The sequence below is a fragment of the Camelus dromedarius genome, chromosome 22 (assembly GCF_036321535.1).
Source record: "Camelus dromedarius isolate mCamDro1 chromosome 22, mCamDro1.pat, whole genome shotgun sequence".
In the NCBI taxonomy this organism is placed as follows: Eukaryota; Metazoa; Chordata; class Mammalia; order Artiodactyla; family Camelidae; genus Camelus; species Camelus dromedarius.
In genome coordinates this window covers 33,485,272-33,508,266 of record NC_087457.1, presented here as the reverse complement: position 1 = coordinate 33,508,266, position 22,995 = coordinate 33,485,272, and the positions used below count along the sequence as shown (strand labels likewise).

General features: G+C 43.1%; 1 protein-coding gene across 1 annotated transcript in view; it reads right to left on the bottom strand.

The window, feature by feature from the left end:
• CSMD1 (CUB and Sushi multiple domains 1) overlaps positions 1–22,995 on the bottom strand; it is a 1,691,213-nt gene that overhangs the window by 1,031,293 nt on the left and 636,925 nt on the right. Inside the window, exon 7 of the mRNA XM_064477604.1 lies at positions 6,406–6,622. Coding sequence (XP_064333674.1) covers positions 6,406–6,622 — 217 coding nt within the window. The remainder of the gene's footprint in view (positions 1–6,405; positions 6,623–22,995) is intronic.

Sequence of the window (22,995 nt, the reverse complement as noted above, 5' to 3'; positions counted from 1 at the left end):
TAGAGGTGAGGGAGGGGATGAAGAGAGACAGAGAGAGAGAAAATTGAAGCAGAGATAATCACCTGCACTAGAACTGCAAAGACAGAGCACCCCGAACAAACCCCCGCCTCTCCTGCCAAGGCCAACCAGGGACTCTAAGAGAACCATATTTTTTTCTGGATTATGGCAGCATTTTATCTGGATTAAAATTACAAAGAAGCCCTCTGGGAGCCCTACGATTGGGGAGAGACCCTTACTCTCTCACTCGCACAGCACGTTGTGAGATCACAACACTGTGTCCCAGCTATACATAAGGAATGGGTTCCCACGGCCCCATAATCACCCAGAGTTCCACTCATGGCGTTTTATTATGAGTTATTACATATAATTTATGAAAGATAATAAAATATTGTGCTAAACTGGACATTCTGATATTGCAATTACTTAGAAAAAATATAGCGAGAGACATCTTCATATCAGCAAATAAAGATCTCATCCACTATTTTTAATAGTGCATTGTGTTACCTATATCTGTTACTTTTTTAACTAGTCTCTATAGAAAGACAGATATTCTTGAATTTTTAATACTATCAAAATGCACCCACGAGCATTCCATTACGTGTGTTCTGTCATACTTGAAGGTATTTTTGCAGAATAAATTCTTAGCAGGGCCTTGATGAATGAAAGAGCTTGTACATAATTTTTAAATTGGGGAGAAATTTCAAATTTTCTATCCCAAAATAATTGCCATGATTTATAATTCTGCCACCAGGATATAAAGACATCTGTCTAACACCCTCAAAAACTCGGAGTTATCAAAATTTTTTAAAGTTTGCCATTCAGAGTTGTGAGATGTATTGCATTATTATTTTAATTTGCTTGAAATATAGTACTGTCTTGAATTTTTTATATTTGAACTGCTTGTGCATATTTTACCTGCTTTTTAAATAAATGATTTATTTTATTCCTTATAGTTCTGAAGGTACAGCTTATAAATTAAGAAAATAACTTCTTGTCTTTCATACTATTGTAAATTCCTTTTCTCAACTTGTCATATATATACATCTATTAAAGAGCATTGAAAACAACTATATATATATTTCACAAAATACATATTCATGAATATAGAGCATTGAAAACAACTATATTTGACCTTGCCTATGACTTGCTCAGCTGAGAAAGGAAATTGGGAAGATGTATCAAAGAAAAAAATATTTTTTTAATTTCATCATCTTAAAACACGTATCTAGAGTAGTGACCATGGCTGGCAGATGCACAAACTCCAGGGGACGTGACAGGTACACAAGAGAGGACTGTCCCCCTCCGCCCCCCCCCCCCCGGCACTGTCCTCACCAGGAGAGGAGCGCCTCTTTGATCAGACCCCTAAGCGCTGGCTGGGCTGCTGCGCTTTGACCCGGAGACGTCGCCCTGGCCGTGGGCTCCTCTGCTGCCTCCTGTGCAGGCTTCAAGCCCATCTCTCCGGGATCTCCCCGGCTGTGTGCTGGTCTGGTCACGCTGGTCATCCCTTCTAGTCCCTGACCGTGTGGCTGCTTAAATGTGGTAAGACATCAAGATACACGTTTGGTATTTGTGTGATACTTCAGCCCCTGGGGAAGCTTTTATACCCACTTCGTTCTACACTTATCAGAGGCTTTTTTAAAATAGTTTTTTAATTCATTTTTGTAATGGAGGTACTAGGGATTGAACCCAGGACCTTGTGCATGCTAAGAATCCAGTCTACCACTGAGCTTTACCCCTACCACCCCCAGAGTCTTAACTGGGGCATTAGTCACCACCTAAGCTAAAAATAAAATGATGCTTTGATTTTTATCTGACTATTGATCTGTGAATGGCTCTCTCAGGACCTCATAAGGGCAATGGGGGGACAGTACTGCAGAATTCAGACACTGCTGGGTTTCTGGTCTTACTTAATCCAAATGCAACTGAAACCCCTTCCTAGGCTTTAAAAGTTCTCAAGTTCTAAACATCACCAGATATAGTTAATATTATATAATTTTTTCCTTACTGTTTAAGGCATTCAATCTCATTTTTTAAAATGAGAAAGACTGATATTCTAGCATCATTTATTCCTGATTTCCTGGCTTGAATGGCCCTATCTCACCCACCTCTTACCTCTTCATTGTCATCACTGCAGAAAATTAGGGGTAATCTTGTAAAAGTTAGAGGAGGAGAGAGCCAAGGTAATGCCAGAGCGATTTTCCTAGGACCCGAGCTCCACAAGAATCATGAAATGAGATGTCCTGATTTTCCACATCGGCATGGCACAGCTTCCCTCCATAGGCTCCCTTTCACTCACTTTGTGAGGTTATCACAGGATTTATTTAGAAGCTGGATATTCTTACGTTGCCACAGTTGGAAAGTGATGTCAACTTCAATTATTTTCTGATTTGGGGACAAATAAACACAGTTTCTACTTTAGAGAACACCTACAGGACATAGCAGTCTCTCGTGCTCACCTGGAGGAGAGAGTTACATTAAGTCACGTTGGGCTATACACACGGAGGGCAGTCAGGAGTGGTCCTGAATCAGGAGCGGTTTAAATCAAAATCACTCCATCAAGATTTACTGACTATCTGAAAAGTAATACATCTGTCATCACCAGAGAAGACACACTGACGGCACATTTCTTGGCCTTGGAGGATGCATGTTCTATTTGTCATATTAAAGCACAAAGATATACCAGCTCCATCAGGGCAACTTCAGAGGCACTGGGATTTCCAAGGCGCACAGGCCTCGAGGTCTATGTCAGTAGCGAGCACTACAGGAGTTCAGGGGGAAAAAAGAATCTTTTTGGGGTGTTGTTTTTTAACTTGGGATACACAGAGAAAAATTCCTGAAATAAATATCATGGAATAGGCTTTGCAAGTTGGATATAATTTAGGCAGGCAGAGGGAGGGACGAGGAATATCACATTACATTCTCTTATGAGGTCCAACCAAGGGAAAACGCAGGCCAGTTTAACTAAATAAGGAAACTAACACGTACCACAGACTGAATGTTTGTGTCCTCCCTGCGGGCTCACTTCAAGTGGTCATTCTATTCATATGTTGAAATCCTACCCCCCAGTGTGGTGGTGTTTAAAGTTGAGGGCTTTGGGAGGTGATCTGGGAGGGTGGAGCCCCCATGAATGGGATTAGCGTCCTTTTAAAAGAGACCCCAGAGATCTCCCTCACCCTTTCCAACGTGTGAGGACGCGGCAAACCCAGGCGCAGATGGCCCTCTATGGACCAAGAGCAGCCCCTCACTAGATACCAAATGTACCAGCACCTGAACCCTGGATTTCAGCCTCCAGAACTACGGGAAATAAATTTCTATTGTTATTAAGCTCCCCCAGTTATGGTACCCTACTACAGCAGCCAGAATGGACTGAGACACACCGGGAAACTGCGGAAGAGACCAAAGGGAAGAAGTGTAGTTTGGAGTCAGACTGTAGAGTCCCTTGAGTGTCAGGGCCACGTTTCCTGGAAGTGTTTACCTTACTGGAGATACAGAATGAGGACAGAAGCCTCACTGTCAATGGAAATATTGTATTATAAATAGAGTATTTTTACCAGAAGCCTAAAACTGCAACGAAAGTTTTAGAATTAGAGGGGGGTGAGCCTGGGGCAGGCACGTCATTGTCCTGGTGTGCTGGTCAACCCATGTGCGTTGGTCAGCTAAGGGTAGAACTGGCCCTTTTCTGTGTGGATCAAAACAGGTTGCGGTTTATAAAGGGATGTTGAAAAATAAAAAAGTTTAGAATTTTTTTGAATACACAGTCTGACCTCCGGGGAGATCTGAGAATCAGGAGAAGGTACAGAGTCAACATGGTCATAGATCAAAAAATGGCACTAACACGGCAGCTCACGGAGACCAGCGAGGAACTGTGGTTTCAGTTCTAGATGACTCAGGAGCACGCTTCTAGTTCTAATTTTGAATCAAATCTTTTCTCTTGTGCTTCCAAGAAGTCTTCATTGAACTCTCAGTATCTACATATTAAAATATAATTTATTGACAGAGGATGAACCACATATGAGTTTGTGTTACTTAAATAATCTGAGACGAAACATACACTGTGCGTTTAAGATTTTTTTTTTTACACAGGGTAAATTATATATTCTTCACTAAATTTCAAGTTACCTTGTAAACATCTGTAATTCTAACCTCCAAATTCTGTTTTGTTACTTGGGGATTAAATCTAAATCTTATGTTATTTATTAAAAAAAATTAGACTGTGGTTATATGAAAGACATGTCTTTGTAATAAAAATGCTTGGGTTGTTTAATAAATCAACTGTTAATTAGTTTTGTTACTGCACATTTTGAGCTGCTAAAAACAGCTTTTGTGCTGAAGTAAAACAACAAAGCAGAACCATGACAGCTCTAGGTAATAACTTTCGTCACCACTCAGTGAACCATCGCCTCATACGTCAGCCCTCTCACAAGTCTCCTTGGTTTGAATTCCAGAGCCGCTTAAGTGTTGTGAGTTAATTGTATTTAAGAAATAAACAGCTGTCCCAAGGCATAATGGGAAACAAACAGCACCAGAACATCCACCCCAACCCTGTTCATTAGAATTCGGCGCTGGTTATCACTGCTCTGCCCAGCGGTTAATGTTGAAGTGGGGCAACCCGCCCGAACATTTGCCCTAGCAATGCTCATATTCCCATTTTACATCATTATTTATTCAAATTTTATATGAATAAAGGCCCATCATGCTTGCTAGTCATTATTGGAATTCTGTTTCTGATTTGTTTTGCCTCTGTTATGATACCAGGAATGGTCACTTCTATCCCCAGAATAGTTACCATACACTCACAGAATGTCCACTCAGAGAGGCAGTTAGGAGGAAGGATTAAATAATTTAATACAAAGATGAAAGGATCTTCTTTACCTTGAGGACAAGAGACAGGCAGAAACGTGACACATCTATTCTTCATATCAAAAGAAAAAATGTAAATAACAGAGTAATTGATATGAACCAAGTTGCCTCTTTCCTATCAGCCTTCCTTACTTTCTCCAGTAAAAAATGTCTGAGTAAAAGAACCACGATGTCATACACACAAATACACGCAACTCACCAGTGTTCACAAGCTCCCTGAGGCTCAAAGATCAATTTGTATACGGTTCACTGGAACCTCGACACAAGACAATGAATCTTACTGTTCTGACCTTCATATTTCTACTGCTAAAAAAATATTTCTACTGCCAATCCTATTATAATACTTAAGGTGGCAGTTAGGCTGTTTTCTAACTTTATAGTTATTAACATTATAAAGTGATTATAATATCAACATAAGAATACAAGAGAGTAATAACTTGTCTAAAGACATGAAGTTGAGCAAATGAGCATTTAAGACAGGTTTCCTTAGAATAGGACAGAATTATAGGAATTATAATAGAGTTAGAGGGGTTGACAGAGTATTTTTCCCTACATATTTCATAGGCATCTTTTTAATTGAAAGGGAAAGAATTACTTTTAACACAGAGTCATATGCCTTGATATTTGCATAAACTGGATTCTCTATATTTTGTCATATTTCTTTGCAGTTTTTATTACAAGTCTATTATTACAACAAACCACTTTTCCCTAGGAGAATATTTTATGCGGAATAAAAATTAATAAATAACTAATAGTTGGGAGAGCATGAAAGAGGTTAATAAATCTTGGATCATATTAGCAAGGATTGTATATGTAGACACTTCGCCCAAACAGCCAAGTATAGGCCCATACATGTTAGACAAGGAGAAAGAAAGTTTACCTAATGGATTCATAACGGAGACAGCTGTACGCATGTGTGACAGAAAGGGCAATCGGAAAAGTGTCTCCAGAAACAGACAACAGATATCAGAGATGACACAGGAAAAAACCATAAGGTGTTTTTGTTTGAAAATGAATAGAGAAAATGCAAATAAAATATATTTGAAATATAGTAATATTATATATTTCATATATTGACTATATAGTTAATATATTAATGCATATTGATATTTCTATATTAATAAGTTATATATAATATTAACATATTAATTCAATGTACAAATATAATTATGTATTTTGTAGCTAGAGATTTTTCTCAATTCACAAAATTATAAATAAAGTAAATAATTTGTTTATCACCGCTAAGATTAGCATCAATGCCATTTTGTTGCTCAGAGCAGCACAATTTCTCTGTCTACTGTCAGTTTTTCTACAAGACTCTGTATATTCAACAAACTTAAACTCTAATTAATGTTGAATTTTAAAACTAGAGAATAAAGCCTTATTTCCCATGTATGGATATATTTAAATTTGTCCATCCGTTTAGCTAAGAAATTCTACTTCTTTTCTGATAATTCAATTCAAGTGTCAATACCAGTGATTTAAGTTCCAGAACCTAAGTCGAGCCGTGTTATCTAATCTGTAACGTGAAGAGCCAACACGTACCTCACTTTCAGATTCCCTTGTTGGAGCTGTCCATCGTAAACCGATAAAATATCAAAGTCTTCCTCGAGGGCAAAGGTGTGGAACGACAGCTGTATCCGATTCCGCTCCCCGGTAACGATGATCCAGGTGCAGTTGGCGTAGTTCGGATAACCATGAGGAAACCCTGGGCTCTCGATAGTGCCGTTGGGACCCTGGACCAAGCCTCCACAGTTCTGGCCTGAAAAAGAAAACACACGAAAAAAGCGTATACATTTCGTTCATCTTTAATCTAGTATTTTTTTGAAATTTCCAACCACTGACCAACTTTTATAATGACTTATTTTGTGATCTTTCATGCACAAATATTCAATATTGAGCTGTAACAGAGTTCTCCAGTGCTAAAAGATGGAGAATAACTCCCTCCCCACACACCAAAAAAAAAAAAAAAAAGAGGGAACAAGAAGGGACAAGAAGAAAAATACAAATTTGGGAACTCATACTACAAATGGAGGGAAATTATTTTTTTTTCGCAGCTCCACCCATGTCAGATCGCCGTTGTTTGTGCAATAAACTTGGTGCCAATTATTATATTGCACAGTATCATGATCAAACACTGCCTGTAAGTTCCTTGCTGGGGAAATGAAAATGACAGATGGAATAACCACTATACAGCCCTCTAAATACACACAACTATTAACGTATCCAAGTGACTGTGGTATGAATAGTTAGGGAGAACCGTGCTCAATATCCACAATAGCCAAACTGTTTGCAGCCACACTGGTTAAGGTCCCACAAAGCAAACAATAAAACGAGACCACAGGAAACTTGTCCAGTTGAAAACAAAAGGTGTTAAACAACAGAAATCAAATTGTGCAAAGACCAAGGTGCAGCCCAGCAAAACAAGGGATCCCCCCTCCACTGACGTCTTCCTGCTCACTTGGTGGGATTTACTGGATGATGGAGACAGGAGACGCTTACCTAAATGATGAGCCCCCCTGCAGAAAAGGCACCGGCTCAGGGATGGCTGAGAAGTGTGTCAGGCTTTCCCCACGCAGGTTTCTAGGGTGCCCCACACTTTGCTCACCCTCTTATTTTAACTTTCTTTAGAAAAGAGTAATTAGGATGGCCCTTCGCATTCAAGATCTAAATATTTGATGTTGTCATTTATAATAAGAAGTGTTTGTTTGGCTTTGGTCCCCAGTGGCACGGAGCTCAGAATCTCCTGGAATTTCCTAAGCGACGACGGGAGCCGGGAAGAGGTGTCTTTCGTTATGTTAATGAGGTGGGTTTTGGACCAAGCCTAAGAATGGGGCTGGTTGCCAAGAGAAATTACCATGTGAACTTTCAATCCCAACCTCCTGACCTTTGCGGGGTGGAGGGGAGGGTCTGGAAGAATCAATTGCCAATAGCCAATGATTTAATCAATCATGCCTGTGTAATGCAGCCTTCATCCAACCCCAAAAGGATGGAGTTCAGAGAGCTTCCAGGTTGGGGAGCACACGGAGGGGCTGGGAGGGCGCCGAGCTCAGAGAGGGTGTGGGAGCTCAGCGCCCTTCCGCACGCCCCGCCCTCTGCCGCTCTCCATCCGGCCGCGGAGTCTAACCTTCAGTGTTCTTTAATAAGCCAATAACCTGGTGAATAAGTAGATTTCCTGAATTCTGTGAGCTGCCCCAGCAAATTAATCAGACCCAGGTTGGGAGTCCTGGGGACCGCTGATTTTCAGCCAGTGGGTCCAAAATACAACTAACAACCACGGCTTTCGATTGGCCTCAGAAGCGAAGGCCCATCTGGCGGGACTGAGCCCTTTACCTGTGGAATCCGATGCTGACTACAGGCGGAGAGAGTCAGAACTGAGGTGCACTGGAGGACACCCAGCTGGTGCCCTGGAAGCCCCACCCCGCCGGTGGAATCAGTCACAGGACCCAAATAACGTAACGGGAAGAGATGGGAGGGGCAGCAGAGTACCCCAAAGCCACCTCAGTCACTAAGCACGTTGGGAAAGTGGTCCCAAGAGCTGCTTCCAGGCTGCCCGGGGCCTCAAGACTTTGTGGTACTGACTCTAACGCCGGGCTTCTCTGTCAAGTCTCAGATTTCACAAGCAGTTCCAAAGAACAGGAGCTTTCTTTTGTAAACTGGGGCCCCACGATTCCTCCAAGGGTCTGCTCCTGAAAGGACCACACCTGGGAGATTTGAAACCCATCGGCTGTGTTCTTACCGCTAGATCAGCCCTGAACCCCCACTTCCCGACCTGGCCGGCCCACCTCCTCCCTCCGGCTCCTCATCCTTCACCATCTCCTCCTGCTCCCTGATTTCCGCCTCCCCTGTTCCTTCAGCCTCCCCTTCCCAGGCACCCACCCCAGATGCTAGCCTTCAGAGGCACGCTAACTGGTCCCTAGCGTTTTCTCAGTGTTTTCTGTGCACCACCTCCAAGTGGCCGGTGGCCACAGCTCCGCTGGGGCCCCCAGGCTGAATGCGAAAGAGCGCAGGCGGGGGGGAGCAGGACCGAGGGCTTAGCGGCACCTCCCTGACGGACACACTGTAATCACTTTAACTGTAAACGTTACCGTCGTCGTGGGAGGGAACAAATCACTCCAACACTTAATTTGTCAGAGGTTAGCTATTAAGGAGGCTCTGAAAATTGCTTGCAGTCTTTCATTCCTTCTTAATCTGGCCGTTTTCACCCATATGTTTAAATGTAGTAAAATGTTTTGACAGTACGCATATGAAGAAAGAATATTAAGAATAATCTGGGCATACTCGGGTTACGGCATGTAGTGGGAGCCCTTGAATGCGAGTATTATCCCAGCATTTACTGCTGAATGACAAACAGAACATTATTTCCAACTACATTTTACACTTAAAAAAAATTCACAATAGTAGCTCTCAGTGAGCTCAAATCTTTCACAGTCATATTATCAAATGCTTGTGGGAGTTTGCTAAATCTTTAAAAAAAAATTTAATGAAAGGGATTTATGAGTTTAAAACCAAAGAACTCATAAGAGGCCCATTTCCCACTAAATTTGAATCTAACAATAAGACTGTAACAAGTAGATATTAAAGCTGTGGGGTTTTGAAACGTCTTTAAAGAAAATAGCTTTTCTGGTTTATCTTCCAACTCTGGCTCCACGGTAAATCAAAAAGTGAAGAGCTGATTATAAATTGGAGGAAAGAAAAATAAATTCAACAGAAAAAGTGTAAGCTGGAAAGCAGTTACTATTATAGACCCATCATGGTGAACCACATTACCAGATACTACGGATTTCTCCAAGGAATCACATGTAGGCTGTGTTTGGGCACCAATTATTCCAGGGAGTTTTGCAGGATGAGTCACATTTGATCAGTAAATGGACTTTCCCAGAAGCTCTGTTAGAAACTCAGGGAACAGCTCAAAAGTTCTCGGATGAGTGACTCTCCAGTTTGAGTGCACATTACAGACACTGAGGACTTCTAAACGGTCTCTGCTTGAGGTAGCGTCTGATGTGGGTGTCTGGGCGGAGACCAGCCAGACAGCCTTGACGAGGAGCAGCACTTAATGTCACTGTTTGATATAAAACTATAATAACGCAGTGTTGAACTGGTGTAAACCTAGATGAAGAGCTAATGGGACAGAGTAGAAAGTCCCCAAACCCACGGAGATTCAGACACCAGGTTTACGAGGAAGGTGATGGTGCGGGACTGGGCAGAAAGGATGGTCTTTTCTGCAGATGGTGCTGTCCACATCCAAATGGGAAAAACTGGGTCCCCACCCACAGCATATACAAACATTAACCCCAAAAGGGTGGCAGACGTGAAGGTAAAGCGCAAAACAGTGACACTGCCAAAAGAGGACAACAGAAAAAAACCTTCACAGCTGTGTGGTGAGCAGAGATTTCTTAAATAGCCCACAAAAGTGATAATCATAAGAGGAAAAAATGAAAAGAAAATCCAAAAAAATAGGATGTATTTCCAGGACAGAGATTCAACCAATGACACATTCACCATATAATGAACAAACCTCACAGATCAATAAGAAAGAGGCAACAGAATAGAACAAACAATAATTAGGAGAAGCTGGTGACTCAGAACGAGACAGAGAGAGATTTTCCAAAACTGGAAAGAGACGGAGGGAGCAGAAAGCGTAAAAGACCCCTCAGCCGTGATCACTCCCCTCTCCCCAGCCTCGGGCCAGGGCCTGTCCTGGAGGTGTAAGGGAACAGCATTGTGTGCTAAAGAAAAGGAAAAAACAAAACAAAAAAAACCCTAATTTCTTTGGTCTCTCTTTGCAGAAGCAAGACCCCGCCTAGTAACTTCTGCTCACTCCGCACAACTTTTGGTCCCACCAGGGAGCGGCGAATCTGCTGCCAACGCAGTCAGTATCTCCTTGACCCATGGAAATATCTTGACTTTTACTTAAAAAAAAAAAAGGAGCCAAACGAAAATAATTATCTGTCTAAGCACAGCACTACAGTGGAACTGACTAGAGTTCCTCAGAGTGAGCGGTATTAATCCAAAATCCATACTCCTATTGAACTGCAGGACACCTCCTTAATCACAACCACGCCAAAGCCATGGGTCTCAGCATCCTGAGAGTCTGAGAGTCAGGCTTCCTAACAAACCCACAAAAATAATGGCTGACACCTCTGGTAATTAAACTACAATTATTCTCCCAATGGAAGTCCCAGGAGGGAAAGTCGCTGTAATCAACAAAGGCAAGTAACACACAGCTTAGGTTCTCACCGGCACCAGCACTTAATGCAGGTGTCACGTCGATGTTTATCTGACATAAAGACTGCTTCAGTGGAAAGAGGTACTTTTACTTGAATAAAATAAAATCACGGGTGAATGGATACAGATTGCAAATGACACCTGTCTCTGTTTTCAGGATTTACCTGCACTTTCATGGAAAGGTGGGGGAGGAGCTTGCCGACAGCCCCACCGGCAGCAGAGGCCTAGGTGTGGCTTTTCCCCAGATGTCCCCAGGAGAGTTTTTATCCTGTCTTCCTTCTATGACTTTCCACCTCTGTTCTTATACTTCACAGGCACTTGCCTGCCACAGAGAACTCTCAAATATCCTATAAATGTTTTCTTTTTAAATGGCTTACATCTATGCTTGACTTTAATGTTGGCTTTAAACACGGCCTCAAATAAGCAGATTATTTTAACTGGAAAACAATTTTAATGGACAAACTTTTAAGTACTGTACATACAGTCATGATTAACCCAACAAAGAATCTACTGTAAGTACATTTGTAAATTCTGTTTCCTAAGGGCGATGAAATAATCTGCAGTGTTGCCATGATAAATTTAATCTCTGAGTGAAAATTACGTTGTTTGTTACAGGTTTGAAAACTCAGTTCTTTAAGAAACTGTCTAATGTTGCTCTTTTTTCAAGTACTGAAGCTGGAACTTACCCTGAAAACAAACATCAATGTCAGTGGGAAAAAAAAAAAGCAAGTGTGTATGTATACATTCATATAAATTTCATGTATTCCAAAAGTACACATCACACAGAAACAGACACGTGGAATTGGACACACTGGTGAGCTTTCACTGTAATGCTAACAAACCACTATCAAAAATGTCAACATGCGCTATAACGGTAAGAAATTGTTGTCTGATCATGTTATACATCAATTATATCTCATTAAAGCTGGGTGGGGGGAGGAGAAATTGGTGTCTGGATCACCTAGCAGTTCACTTACACCTTATGAAATACTTGGTTCATATCTAATCAACAAAATGTTACGTACAGGTACTCAGAGCTAATTCCGTAAAGGTTTCTACCCAGTCTGTAGGTCCTTAATACCACAACTTCAAATACAGAGGATCTAGTAGCAGTCACATTAATTCTGTCTCATACTTTGGAGTGAATCACTGTTCTCAAAACACATTTGCACACATAAGCTTAGCTGGCCGTGACCGCAGTCCCACAACGTGATCTCACAGATATGGAAAGGCAGGTGGAAGTGAAATGGATTGTCCGGAGTCTCCCAGAAACGAAGTGGGGTCTTGTGACACCAAAGCCTGGTGTTAGTTGCACAGAATCTCAGCTCAGACGCTACTATGTTTAATTCTTGCACAGCCTTTCAGGGAGGAAGTAACTTTGCTTTCACTAGCTGTTTGAGTGTTTATTTATTATCATAGAATTATAGTTACATTATGAGCCTCATAAGCATTTTGCTGGCTGCTGGGTTTATTCCGATGGAGATGTATGGTAAGGTAATGCCTTTGTTATGTGAAACTCCTTTCTGAGAGCAACCGTTTTGCCCCCTGGGGTGTTCTAACATGTGATTTGGTTCAGTGACTCCAGAAAGTTGTGATCTATAATATTCAATACGTGAAGAAAGCCGTACAAGGAAAGGACGCGTCGTCCTGAGGTCCACCCACAAGGAAACGAGCCACAGGACAAAGGACTGCCGGGGCTGCAGCACGGTGGTCCGGGAAGGAGAGAACTTGAGAAATAGGTACTGGCCTTCCAACACTCTGGCCTGATATCATGTAAAAGAGTGAAGAGACTTGTATGTGAACACAAGCTGGATGATCGTCACAACTGTATCCCTCCTCGGAGACAGGTGTCAGAAAGAAACAGGTGTATGTCCTGTTTGCAGCAAGCTCAGATGACCACACTGGTTCACTCCGAAAACAAGGCAATTCAGGAAGGTTTTTTTTTTTTTTTAATATTTCTTGTGCTTGGTGGTTGTCTCCATTTATTTCCTACACCCATCCTACAAAAACACTTACAGTTTTCCATATATCATGAATTTCTGTGCAAACAGAACTTTAATTACTTTCTTACCACCAGATTTTTGACCTCCAAAGCTTCTTTTATTTTCAGAAATGTGTGGAAATAGACTGTACACCTGTAGGTTTGCTATGAGCCTGAAAACGCCCTGCTCCTGTTGGAGGTGACACTGCAGTAACGCAAAAGCGAAAGGGAATGGCCGTCGTGGTCTTCACTTGAATTCTCCATTTTCCTTAATGACTAAGGGGTATGACATGCTTTTTAAGTGGATTCTGAATTTCCAGATCAGGGGGCCTCCAATTTCACGGATGGAGTGGAAACCTCTCTGATCAGAGAAGTACATTTTGAAGCAGTAAACAAATGAAATATTCATTAAACTCTGCTCTGTATCATCTTCCCCAGTTTCGTCTGTTAGCTCAGGGTCTGCGTGATTTGGGGAATGATTCACTGCAAAAGGATCATGGCTTAAAATGTCCTTCCTAGGACTTTGATTAAGGTGTTTCAGAATTACAGACTCCAGGCGTCTTCTAGGAATAGCATGCCCTGAAGGAAGTTTGAAAATCACCGAGTTGATATTTCTCAGCGCACCAGGAGCAGCTGCATTTCAGCCACGGTAGCCGACAGCCTCAGGGTGCTCGGTTCAGCTTTAATCGCAAAGGCATAGGGGAGATTACTCGCCATGTGGGCAGAGAGGAAAAGGAGAAAACCCAGAGGCAGGTGAGCCGGAGACAGAGCCAAACAATCAGCTCCTCTCTGATGACTTCACCACCCAAGAGCAAGGCCACGCAGGTGGCCCTCACACTGCAAATAAACCACGAACACCCAAATCTATCCCTCATAAAAGAATGTGGGGCTTTCACTGGACCATGTGAATAGAGAGGGCAATCCTTCATCGTTCCACTGAAGCTTGTTATCATCACCACGTGTGGGTGTAGTGCGCTTAACATCCCTCCCTTCCTCAAACACACCAGGCCCGTCCCTACCTCAGGGCCTTGGCACATGCTAAGCCAGCTGCCCTGAATGTTCTTCCCACACCTCTCCCCATAGCTGACCTCTCCTCCTGCAGGTCACAGTGCGGGGTGACCATCCCAGACACTCACATCTCAGTCAGCGGCTCCTCACCATCATTACTCACCATCCTACACCCTGTTCTGTTTCCATATAGCATTTGTCATTTGGTGAAAATGCCTCATTTGCTTGCTTACTCATTGTTTACCTGTCTCTGTAACTAACACATCAGCCTTCCGAGAGCGAGGACACTGTCTGCCTTGTCTAGAACCCCATTTCTAGCATAGTGTCCGACACTCCATATTCAATTATCCAGGCATGTGGCTGAGCTGGGGTGTGTCTGCGGGAGATAGTGGTAGTGATGGTATAAACAGTGAATTATAAATCTGCATACACATTCACGTGGAAAGAATCTGTAAAAATATAAAGTCTTGATACTAGGAGGAACTTCAATTTTGTCCTCTAGCCAGGTGATTAACCTAGAACATTCCGAGTGCAGTGTTACCATTCTAATTCCAAGAAAAGGGAGTTTATCATCTCAGTTCTGTTGACCAGCCTGATTTGTCAACAGCTCCTTAGACTAATTTAAACATGCTTTCCAGATATGTGCTCAGGAGTAGGAGTGCTGGATCACAGGGTAACTCTGTTTTTAGTTTCTTGAGGAATCTCCATACTGCTTTCCATAGTGGCTGCACCAAATTACACTCTCATCAACAGTGTAGGAGGGTTCCTTTTTCTCCACCCCCTTTCCAGCATTAATTATTCGTGGACATTTTGATGATGGCCATTCTGACCAGTGTGAGGTGATACTTCATTGTAGTTTTGATTGCATTTCTCTGATAATTAGCGATATTGAGCATCTTTTCATGTGCCTGTTGGCCATCTGTACATCTTCACTGCAGAAATGTCTGTTTAGGTTTAGACACATGCACCCCAATGTTCACAGCAGCACTATTTACAATAGCCAAGACATGGAAACAACCTAAATGTCCATTGACAGATGACTGGATAAAGAAGATGTGGTGTATTTATACAGACGAATACTACTCAGGCTTAAAAAAGAATGAAATAATGCCATTTGTAGCAACATGGATGGACCTAGAGATTATCATACTAAGGGAAGTAAGTCAGACAAAGACAAATACATGATATCATTTACGTGTGGAATCTAAGTAAATGTGAACTTATTTACAAAACATCAACAGACTCACAGACACAGAAAACAAACATGGTTACCAAAGGAGAAGCTGGGGGAGGGATAAATGAGGAGTCTGGGATGAGCAGAAACAAACTACCATATATAAAACAGACAGCAAGGTCCTACTGCACAGCACAGGGAACTATATTCAATAGCTCGTAATAGCCTACAATGAAAAAGAACATATTCATATATATGTAATACTGAATCACTATGCCATACACCTTAAACTAATACAACATTGTAAATCAAAAAAAAAATAACAATGAGGAAAAATAAATAAGTAAACCCATATTCCCTGCTTTATTTGAAGCTAATCCTTTTATCTACACAATCTTCCTTTGTGCGCTGGCATCTCTGCCTTCCCATTCTAGAATGGGGTCATGGTTCAGGACAAGGCAAAGCTGCAGTGAGTTGGACTGGAACCACTGAGATATGAGGGCAATGCTGTGTCCTTAGTTACTGCACCCAGAGGAGGGGTCGTCAGTCAATTCTAGGACTGTTACAGTTTCCCCAGCTGAGAAATTGTTGCATTAATGGTAATAAGGTCAGTGAATGTCTATCCACTCTGGAGAGACAGATTGGAAGAACTTTGTGCATACTTTAGGGTCAAAAATGCATTGGGCTGTCGATCAAACAAAACAAAAATGTGATTAAGTTCCGGCATGCAGCACTGGGGATTGATCCACCCGGTGGATATTAGCCTCAGTTTCCACAGGGAAGAGAATGGTACCTGTTTTGCAAGGTCCTGAGGGTGGAGCCCTCATGAATGGTCACAAGGGGAAACAGCCAACACACTAACCACCATTCTGGACACAGACCACTGTCCTGTTTTTCACTTTCAGTATAGTATTCAATCAACCACGTCGCATATCCAAAACCATACGGTAGGCTTTGCACTAGATTCTGCCCAGCTGTAGGCAGATGGAAGTGTTCTGAGCACATTTGAGGCAGGCTGCGCTAAGCGATGATGTTCCGTAGGTCAGGTGTATTAAGTGCATTTCGACTTATGATATTTCCAACTTACGATGGATTTACTGGGATGTGATACTTAGATGCAACCCTATCATGAGTTGAGGAAGATCTGTACTGTTTTTTTAAAAAGGAAAGTTCACTGGATAGTCTCTTGATTTTAAGAGAAGTTTATATGTGAAATAATAAGGGGTGGGGCCTCACCCTTTACCTGGTTCTGCCCTGCTTCCCCTTCAATGTCTGGGGAGACATGGCTCTTTAGAAGACGCCCTCGTGAGCGCCAGTGCCCACGTGGTCCTCAACTCACACTGTGGGATTTAAGATACTAGGGTTGCAGCTGCCAAATTATTGGACTTCCAGGCTTTGAGTGATGAAGTTGGTTATATCACTAAGCAAATCGAATTAACACAAAACTAACAAGCAAGTAAGGCTATACGTTGCCTGCTTCCTGCATCTCACAGCAGTGCTCTTTAAATAGATGACTTTTTGCCCAAAACAGGCTGCCATCTAAATGTGAGTCTTTGCTTTCAGAAACTTCAAATCCACATTTCTCTACTACAAGTTATTTTGAAGTCAATTCTACTTTTCTCATAGCAGCATACCACGCATCGTCAATTAAGATAACTCTCTCCCCATAGGCTGTAGGACTAACAACCTTAATTGTACGACAGATACTGCTTTATCTTTCAATGACATTCCCAGTGACGGAATTACCATTGGTCAGTAGAATTGAGTTGTTCCCCAAATTTGAAATAATGTCATCTCCCATTTGTGCTTTAATACATGAGAATTCAAAAGAAGTATAAATCATTCTCAAGGTAATGGAGGTAAATCAACGCAGGGAAGTCAGATTCCCTTAAGCAGAGCATTTAAATTCCAAGACGTCCATTGATACAGTTTAACTGTGACGCTGTTGGGTCAACTCGGTGTCACTTGCTAAGAAAGGTAAAGTAAAACGACCAGTGGACGCCTCCCTGGCTGCTCCAAACCCCCACCCGCAGTGGGACACCTCCAGCCTCGAAGTGAATTCCTTCTGGGCAGACCGATTATCACCACCATTCCATTCCCCATTTCTTTCTTTCTCAAACAGTACAGAAGAATTTCTACATCAGCAAGAGAGGTTTTTAAATTCTCATATTATGTTCTGGTTTAATGTTTAGTGACACTTTACCTCCAAAGAGAAAGTGAAATGTTAAAAAGTCACGCTGAAGCCCCGCTGACCTGTCATCACGCGGGAAGCACAAGGCTCCTGCAAACTCGCCAAGAAGAAGGAAGAGGAGTGTATTCATGCATGAGGCCCTTTGTGATGATGGGAGATTTTCAGATTCAAAGGAAACATGACAAATCCCAGCAGGTGCCAGCCTCATCAAAATTAGCAAAGGCATTTTGAAAATAAAAAGTAAATGTGTGATGATTTCCTCCGTCCTTCTGAGATCACCCAGAATGAGCAGCTGAAATGGCAGATACATCAGAACCTGAAGGGTTATTTTGCAGGTTTAGTTGGAAAGAACTGATCACCAGTAAGTTGTGCTTAAATTTATCAGACAAACAGAGATGTGGAATCTGTTTGTCCCTTTGGGCATATAGACCAGCGGTCACTACATGAAAGCGGAAAGAAGCTGTTCGCACAGATACATGTTCCAGTCAGAGGTGCGTCCGGCCACTGCCGAGGGACTGGTGTTTGGTCAGCAAAACCGTGGGCACCGGGTTCTGTTACCACATAACCCCGCCTGTGGCTGCCACTCCCCGTGGCCCTGCGCCCCCTCACGGGCTGCCACGGCTCCACCTGCCGGGCACCTGAAAACAGCGAGTTATTGGGGCTAACTCGTCAGTACTCGATGTGATCTTTGCAGAAAGATGGGAGTGCTCCAGACTGGAAGCCGTCGGAGGGCAGAATCCTTCATCCCAGAGTCGGCGGCCCCGCCCCAGGTGCTGAGGGCAGCACACACGAACAGCAGCCTCTGACGGCTGTGTCTGATCAGGATTGGTGCTGCCAGGCACTGGATCCTCCCCCAAGGCAACCACTTCCCCGCTGCCTCTAATTCTCGCAAAGACCCCGACAGGAAGGCACTGTCGTTCCTCTTTTGCTGACGAGGAAACTAAACAGGGTTAGTGATTTGTCCAAAGTCACACAGACACGAAGGCCGAGAACTAGGACACTAAGCGAGGTTGTCGTGACTCCAGCGCTCGCCCTGTCACCGTACACTGTCACCTCCTGTTTTCTAAAAGGAACGACCCCTGCACATTGTGCCACAGAAGTGAAGGGCAGTGTCTGAATCCTAAGAGCACGCCCACGGCTCTTTATGAGAAGCCTGGCACCATGTAAGTTGGGAAAGAAACAAAAAGTGTATTTGTGTATCTGAGCCAAAGGCTGGATTCTACGGGGGAGGGGCAGTTGAGAAAGTAAAAGAAGCGACTTCTGGTTATAGTTTTATTTTTAAATAACTCTTTTGGCCCAGCGCTATTCTCTGCACTGATACAGGGAAGTCACTACAATTTGTAGGTGTGGGATGGGGGGGACACTCCATGCTGACACACAGACTGTGTATTGCACAACTTCAAGGGGTGCTATTCACACACGCCAGCCAGCTGATCAAACGTACGATGGTTGAGAAGCTGACTGACGTCAGACTTTCTCATGGCTTGGGTGAGACAATATTACCTCTGAATGTACAGACACGAGAGAAGACGCTGCGCAAACAGCCAAGGAAACTCCAGCACAAACCAAAGCCCCTCTTACAGATTCGCTGCTGTGCCTGCTCTTCCCCTGCACGTCGACGCCCGGTATTCTGACCTCTCCAGTTCTCACCTGCTCCCAAGCTGCGGGCCAGATCCCAAGGTCCTGCCTGCCGTCCCTCCTTGTATCCTGGTTTTATGATGTTCTGAAGAAATCACGCATGGTATTGAGATTCCGTGGAGGATTAGGGTTTGCGGAAAAAAGAACTTTGGCAACAAGGAATGGCTGTTCTTTCAAATCCGTGGCCTTGAGTTGAGAAGATACAGTCTGCAGTTAGCTTTGTGTGTGTTTCATGTTGCGGCTTTCCAGCCAGGACTTCGAGAGCGCGGAAGGTCTTCTGCTCCCCCTTTAAACATAGTAACTTAGTTTCATCTAGTTTCCATGCATCTTTGTCGTAGCTCCGTTTAGCTTTCAAGGTTTCAGATCAGAAAAGAAGACCAGGGAGAAATACAGCTTGTTGCCTAGACAAGGCGCCCCAGCAGGAGAATGCTAATATAACTTGCCTTGCTTCAGTTATTGCATATAAGCCAGAAGATGACACTCCGAACTTACATATTTGTAACAAGATGGAATGTGGGCGTAGGGACAAGGGACCATTTGCAGTGTTCACTGGTCAAAGCTGCGCAGCAAATCGAAACTCTCAGACTTACGGGAAGCATCTCAGGAAACTGCAGTGGGAGGTTAAGCCAATGGAAGCACAAACGCGGAAGCTAAAAGGAGTATGTTGATTTCCACTGTGAAAAAACTCATCTTGAGACACAAAGTTCCATAACATCAAAAGAGGAAATGTCATGAGCAACACAAAAGTGTTTGTTTAATTATTAAGAGTGAAATCAGTCTTGAAATGGGTGAAGGCTGTCAAAACGTACCGACTTCCAGTTACAGAAGTCAGTCAGTCCTGGGGATGTAATGCACAGCATGGTGACGATAGTTAATGACACCGTATTATGGGTCTGAAAGTTGCTAAGGGCGTGTGATGGAGGTCAACACCACCAACTGAGGTGATCGTTTCGGCACATACACAAATATTAAACCATCATGTTGAACACCTGAGACAGCCACACTGTTACACGGATAGCTCAAAAAAAAAAAAAAAAAAAAAACCAACAGCAACAAAAGTTAAGTAGTTGGTATTTCCAGGAAAAAAAAAAGTTGATAAAACTCATCTCTAATGGTAAATTTTAAACATGATAAACCCAATTTTAAAATTGATAAGCCTGTGGAGAATGACTTCCTGGATGGCTGTGCTGTTTCCCAGGGCCCCGAGCTGTCATCAATTCCAGTGTTTTGTTTTTCCCCCCCATGTAGCTTGGTGTTGTCAACTGTGGAAGATAAACCTATAAACAGGCACAAGTGGACCCGATAAGAAAGAGCGCGTTGAGTGGTTTCTCTCCGCAGAGTCATAGTTCCCTTTATTCCTAAGGGCTGACCTGCTCACCAGAGCAGGAATCCCCACCGGCGACGTGAAGTCCGCGGGGCTCACAGGCCCTCACGCTTCACAGACATCTTCTGGGGAAGTGTTCACCGTGTCAGTTTCTGCCACATGCATGACTCTCATTATTGTCTCCACATGACACTTAAATCCAAGCCTCCGTTTAGAATTAAATTAAACACACACATCTAGTCCCTGTCTGGGCTCTGTAACGGGCCAGGTATGTATTTGTTGAGGAGGGGTCTGATTTGACTCGTTGAACCAAACAGGGATGTTTGAAATGAAAAGCAGCCCACCCTGCAAGTCCGGGATGTCAGATTCTGCTCAAAGTCCCAGCATGACGTAAAGAAACAAGGCTGAGGGGTTTAACTCAGTTTTCTGGGTTGAGTTCCCTAGAGTACAGAGGAGAGAACGAAATGAGAAAAATCTCTAAGTCTCAAGCTTCCTCTGAGAGATAAATAAGCCATGCGAGTCAGGAAGAGCTTGAATTGTCAATTCTTCAACATCCTTTTTTAAATAAACTCATAAGAGGGGAGATTAGGGGAGGCGAGGGGAGAAGTGATAAATTCCATTCCCAGTCATAGCGAATTAAGAGATTGCATTAGTAAGAGTCTTCAGAAGAACCATGAAGATCGAGGAGGGGGCTGGGAAAAATGATAAAGGAAAGTGAATCTGGCCTCATCCATTCACATTTGGAGACCAGGTTCAACTGTGAAACCCATTTTGGCGTTTCTTGTGAAATTCTTTTTTAAAGTGAAGTACAGTTGATTTATAACATTGTGAGTGTTCCAGGTGTACAGTGAAGTAATTCGGTTACACATATATGCATATATCTGTATTATTTTTGTATTCTTTTCCATTGTAGGTGGTTACAAGACATCGAGTATGGTTCCCTGCGCTGTGCTCATAGTTTATTTATTTTCTAGACGGAGCACATGTTAATCCACGCTCCTGATTTATCCCTCCCCCTGCTCTCCCCTTCGGTAACCCTAAGCTTGTTTTCCCCGTCTGCGAGCCAGTTTCTCTTTTGTAACCAGTTCATTTGTACTATTTTCTAGATTCCACATTTGAGTGACGTCCTATATATATATGCACACCGTATAGGGGCCCCTAAATACATGAAACAAATGCTAACAGACATAAAGGGAGAAGTCGGTGGGGCTAGGCTAACCCGATAAGGTCAGCAAAGTTCTTCTGAAACAAACACATGAGGCGCCCTTTCTGGTTTTTAGCCTGATTCCCTCTGCGTTGGGAGGAAATGGGAACTCCACTGAGCAGCATAAGCAGGGCCGAGTCCCTCAGCCCACAGCACAGGATGAAGACGCCGAAGTAGCTCAGGACAGACCCACCCAGATTCATCTGGCAAGTAATTCCAGTCACGGTGAACGTGCGTAAGGTACTAATTTATAAGAGGCAGAGATCCTCACCCCTCGGCCCCAGTGACAGCTTTAGAGGTCAGGTAGATGACTTCCCTCATCTACAGAAACCTGGCGAGGCTGAAGGGATCACCCGCCCCACAGACCGCCCGGTAACGGCACGGAAGGTGACGGCGGCTAACGCGCAAGGAAGCTGTTTCACTTCCAGGGGACGGTTAAGAAGGTGGACGGTTACTTTTCAGGCAGCAGCAAAAACACCTGAAACATAGCCTCCTTCTCCTGTTACTGAAAATTCTGTTACTGTGTTTTACTTCACAATTGTGCCCCGTCTGTCTCTGAAAATAATGTTATTTTTATTTTTTCTCCAGGCAAGTTCTAAAATCTTGAGTTTTAAATGAAGCAACGTCTTACAGGCAAAAGACTCCCCAAAACGGATTTTAGAAACCCACGATCACGACTGTTTCTATTTGCTTCAAAATAGAAACTTTTCTCTGTGATTTATGACATGCATTAAAATAGTCCTAGATAACAACTCAGCGCTGTCAAGCCAACTGCAGGGGTCCCTGATCTCAACAGGGTACTTGGGTAGTTGAGTTGCCCCAGGCTGAACATCATCATAACACAAATGGCAAAGAAAGGAAACATCAGAGGGAAATTTATTTTCAAACACATTTCTTTGGAACTCCAAAGCATGCTGAACATCATTTTGAGTTTGAATTGAGGCTTTTGCAAATAACAGGTCTTTATCAAGTGCTCTGCTTTTAGGATCCTGAAGAAGACTTAGATTTTTCATGTTGTTACTCATGCAAAATGTCTCAGTAGTCACTTTTCTCCCAAGGGTGTCCTTGAGGACATCTGAGGATTGAGCCGGGTTCTTGTGCTCACGACTAGGGTTTTAACGCCCACTTTTTAATGTGGGTGCTGCATATGAATTGACTGCAGTCACCCAAGTTCAACAATAGCTTGTCGAAGACCCATGAGGAGCCTCACTAGCTCTTTCTGCTCCCTCTGCAAACGGGCCAACTTAACAGCACATTCACGTGGGGCATGTTCGAGTCGTCTGTTGCCTTGTCTGTTGTCTCATCATCTTGAAACCATCTTTCTGGACCTCACTAGATCCAGGTGTCCCAATGTATCTAAAATCTTTCTCAAGAATTCAGTTCAGAC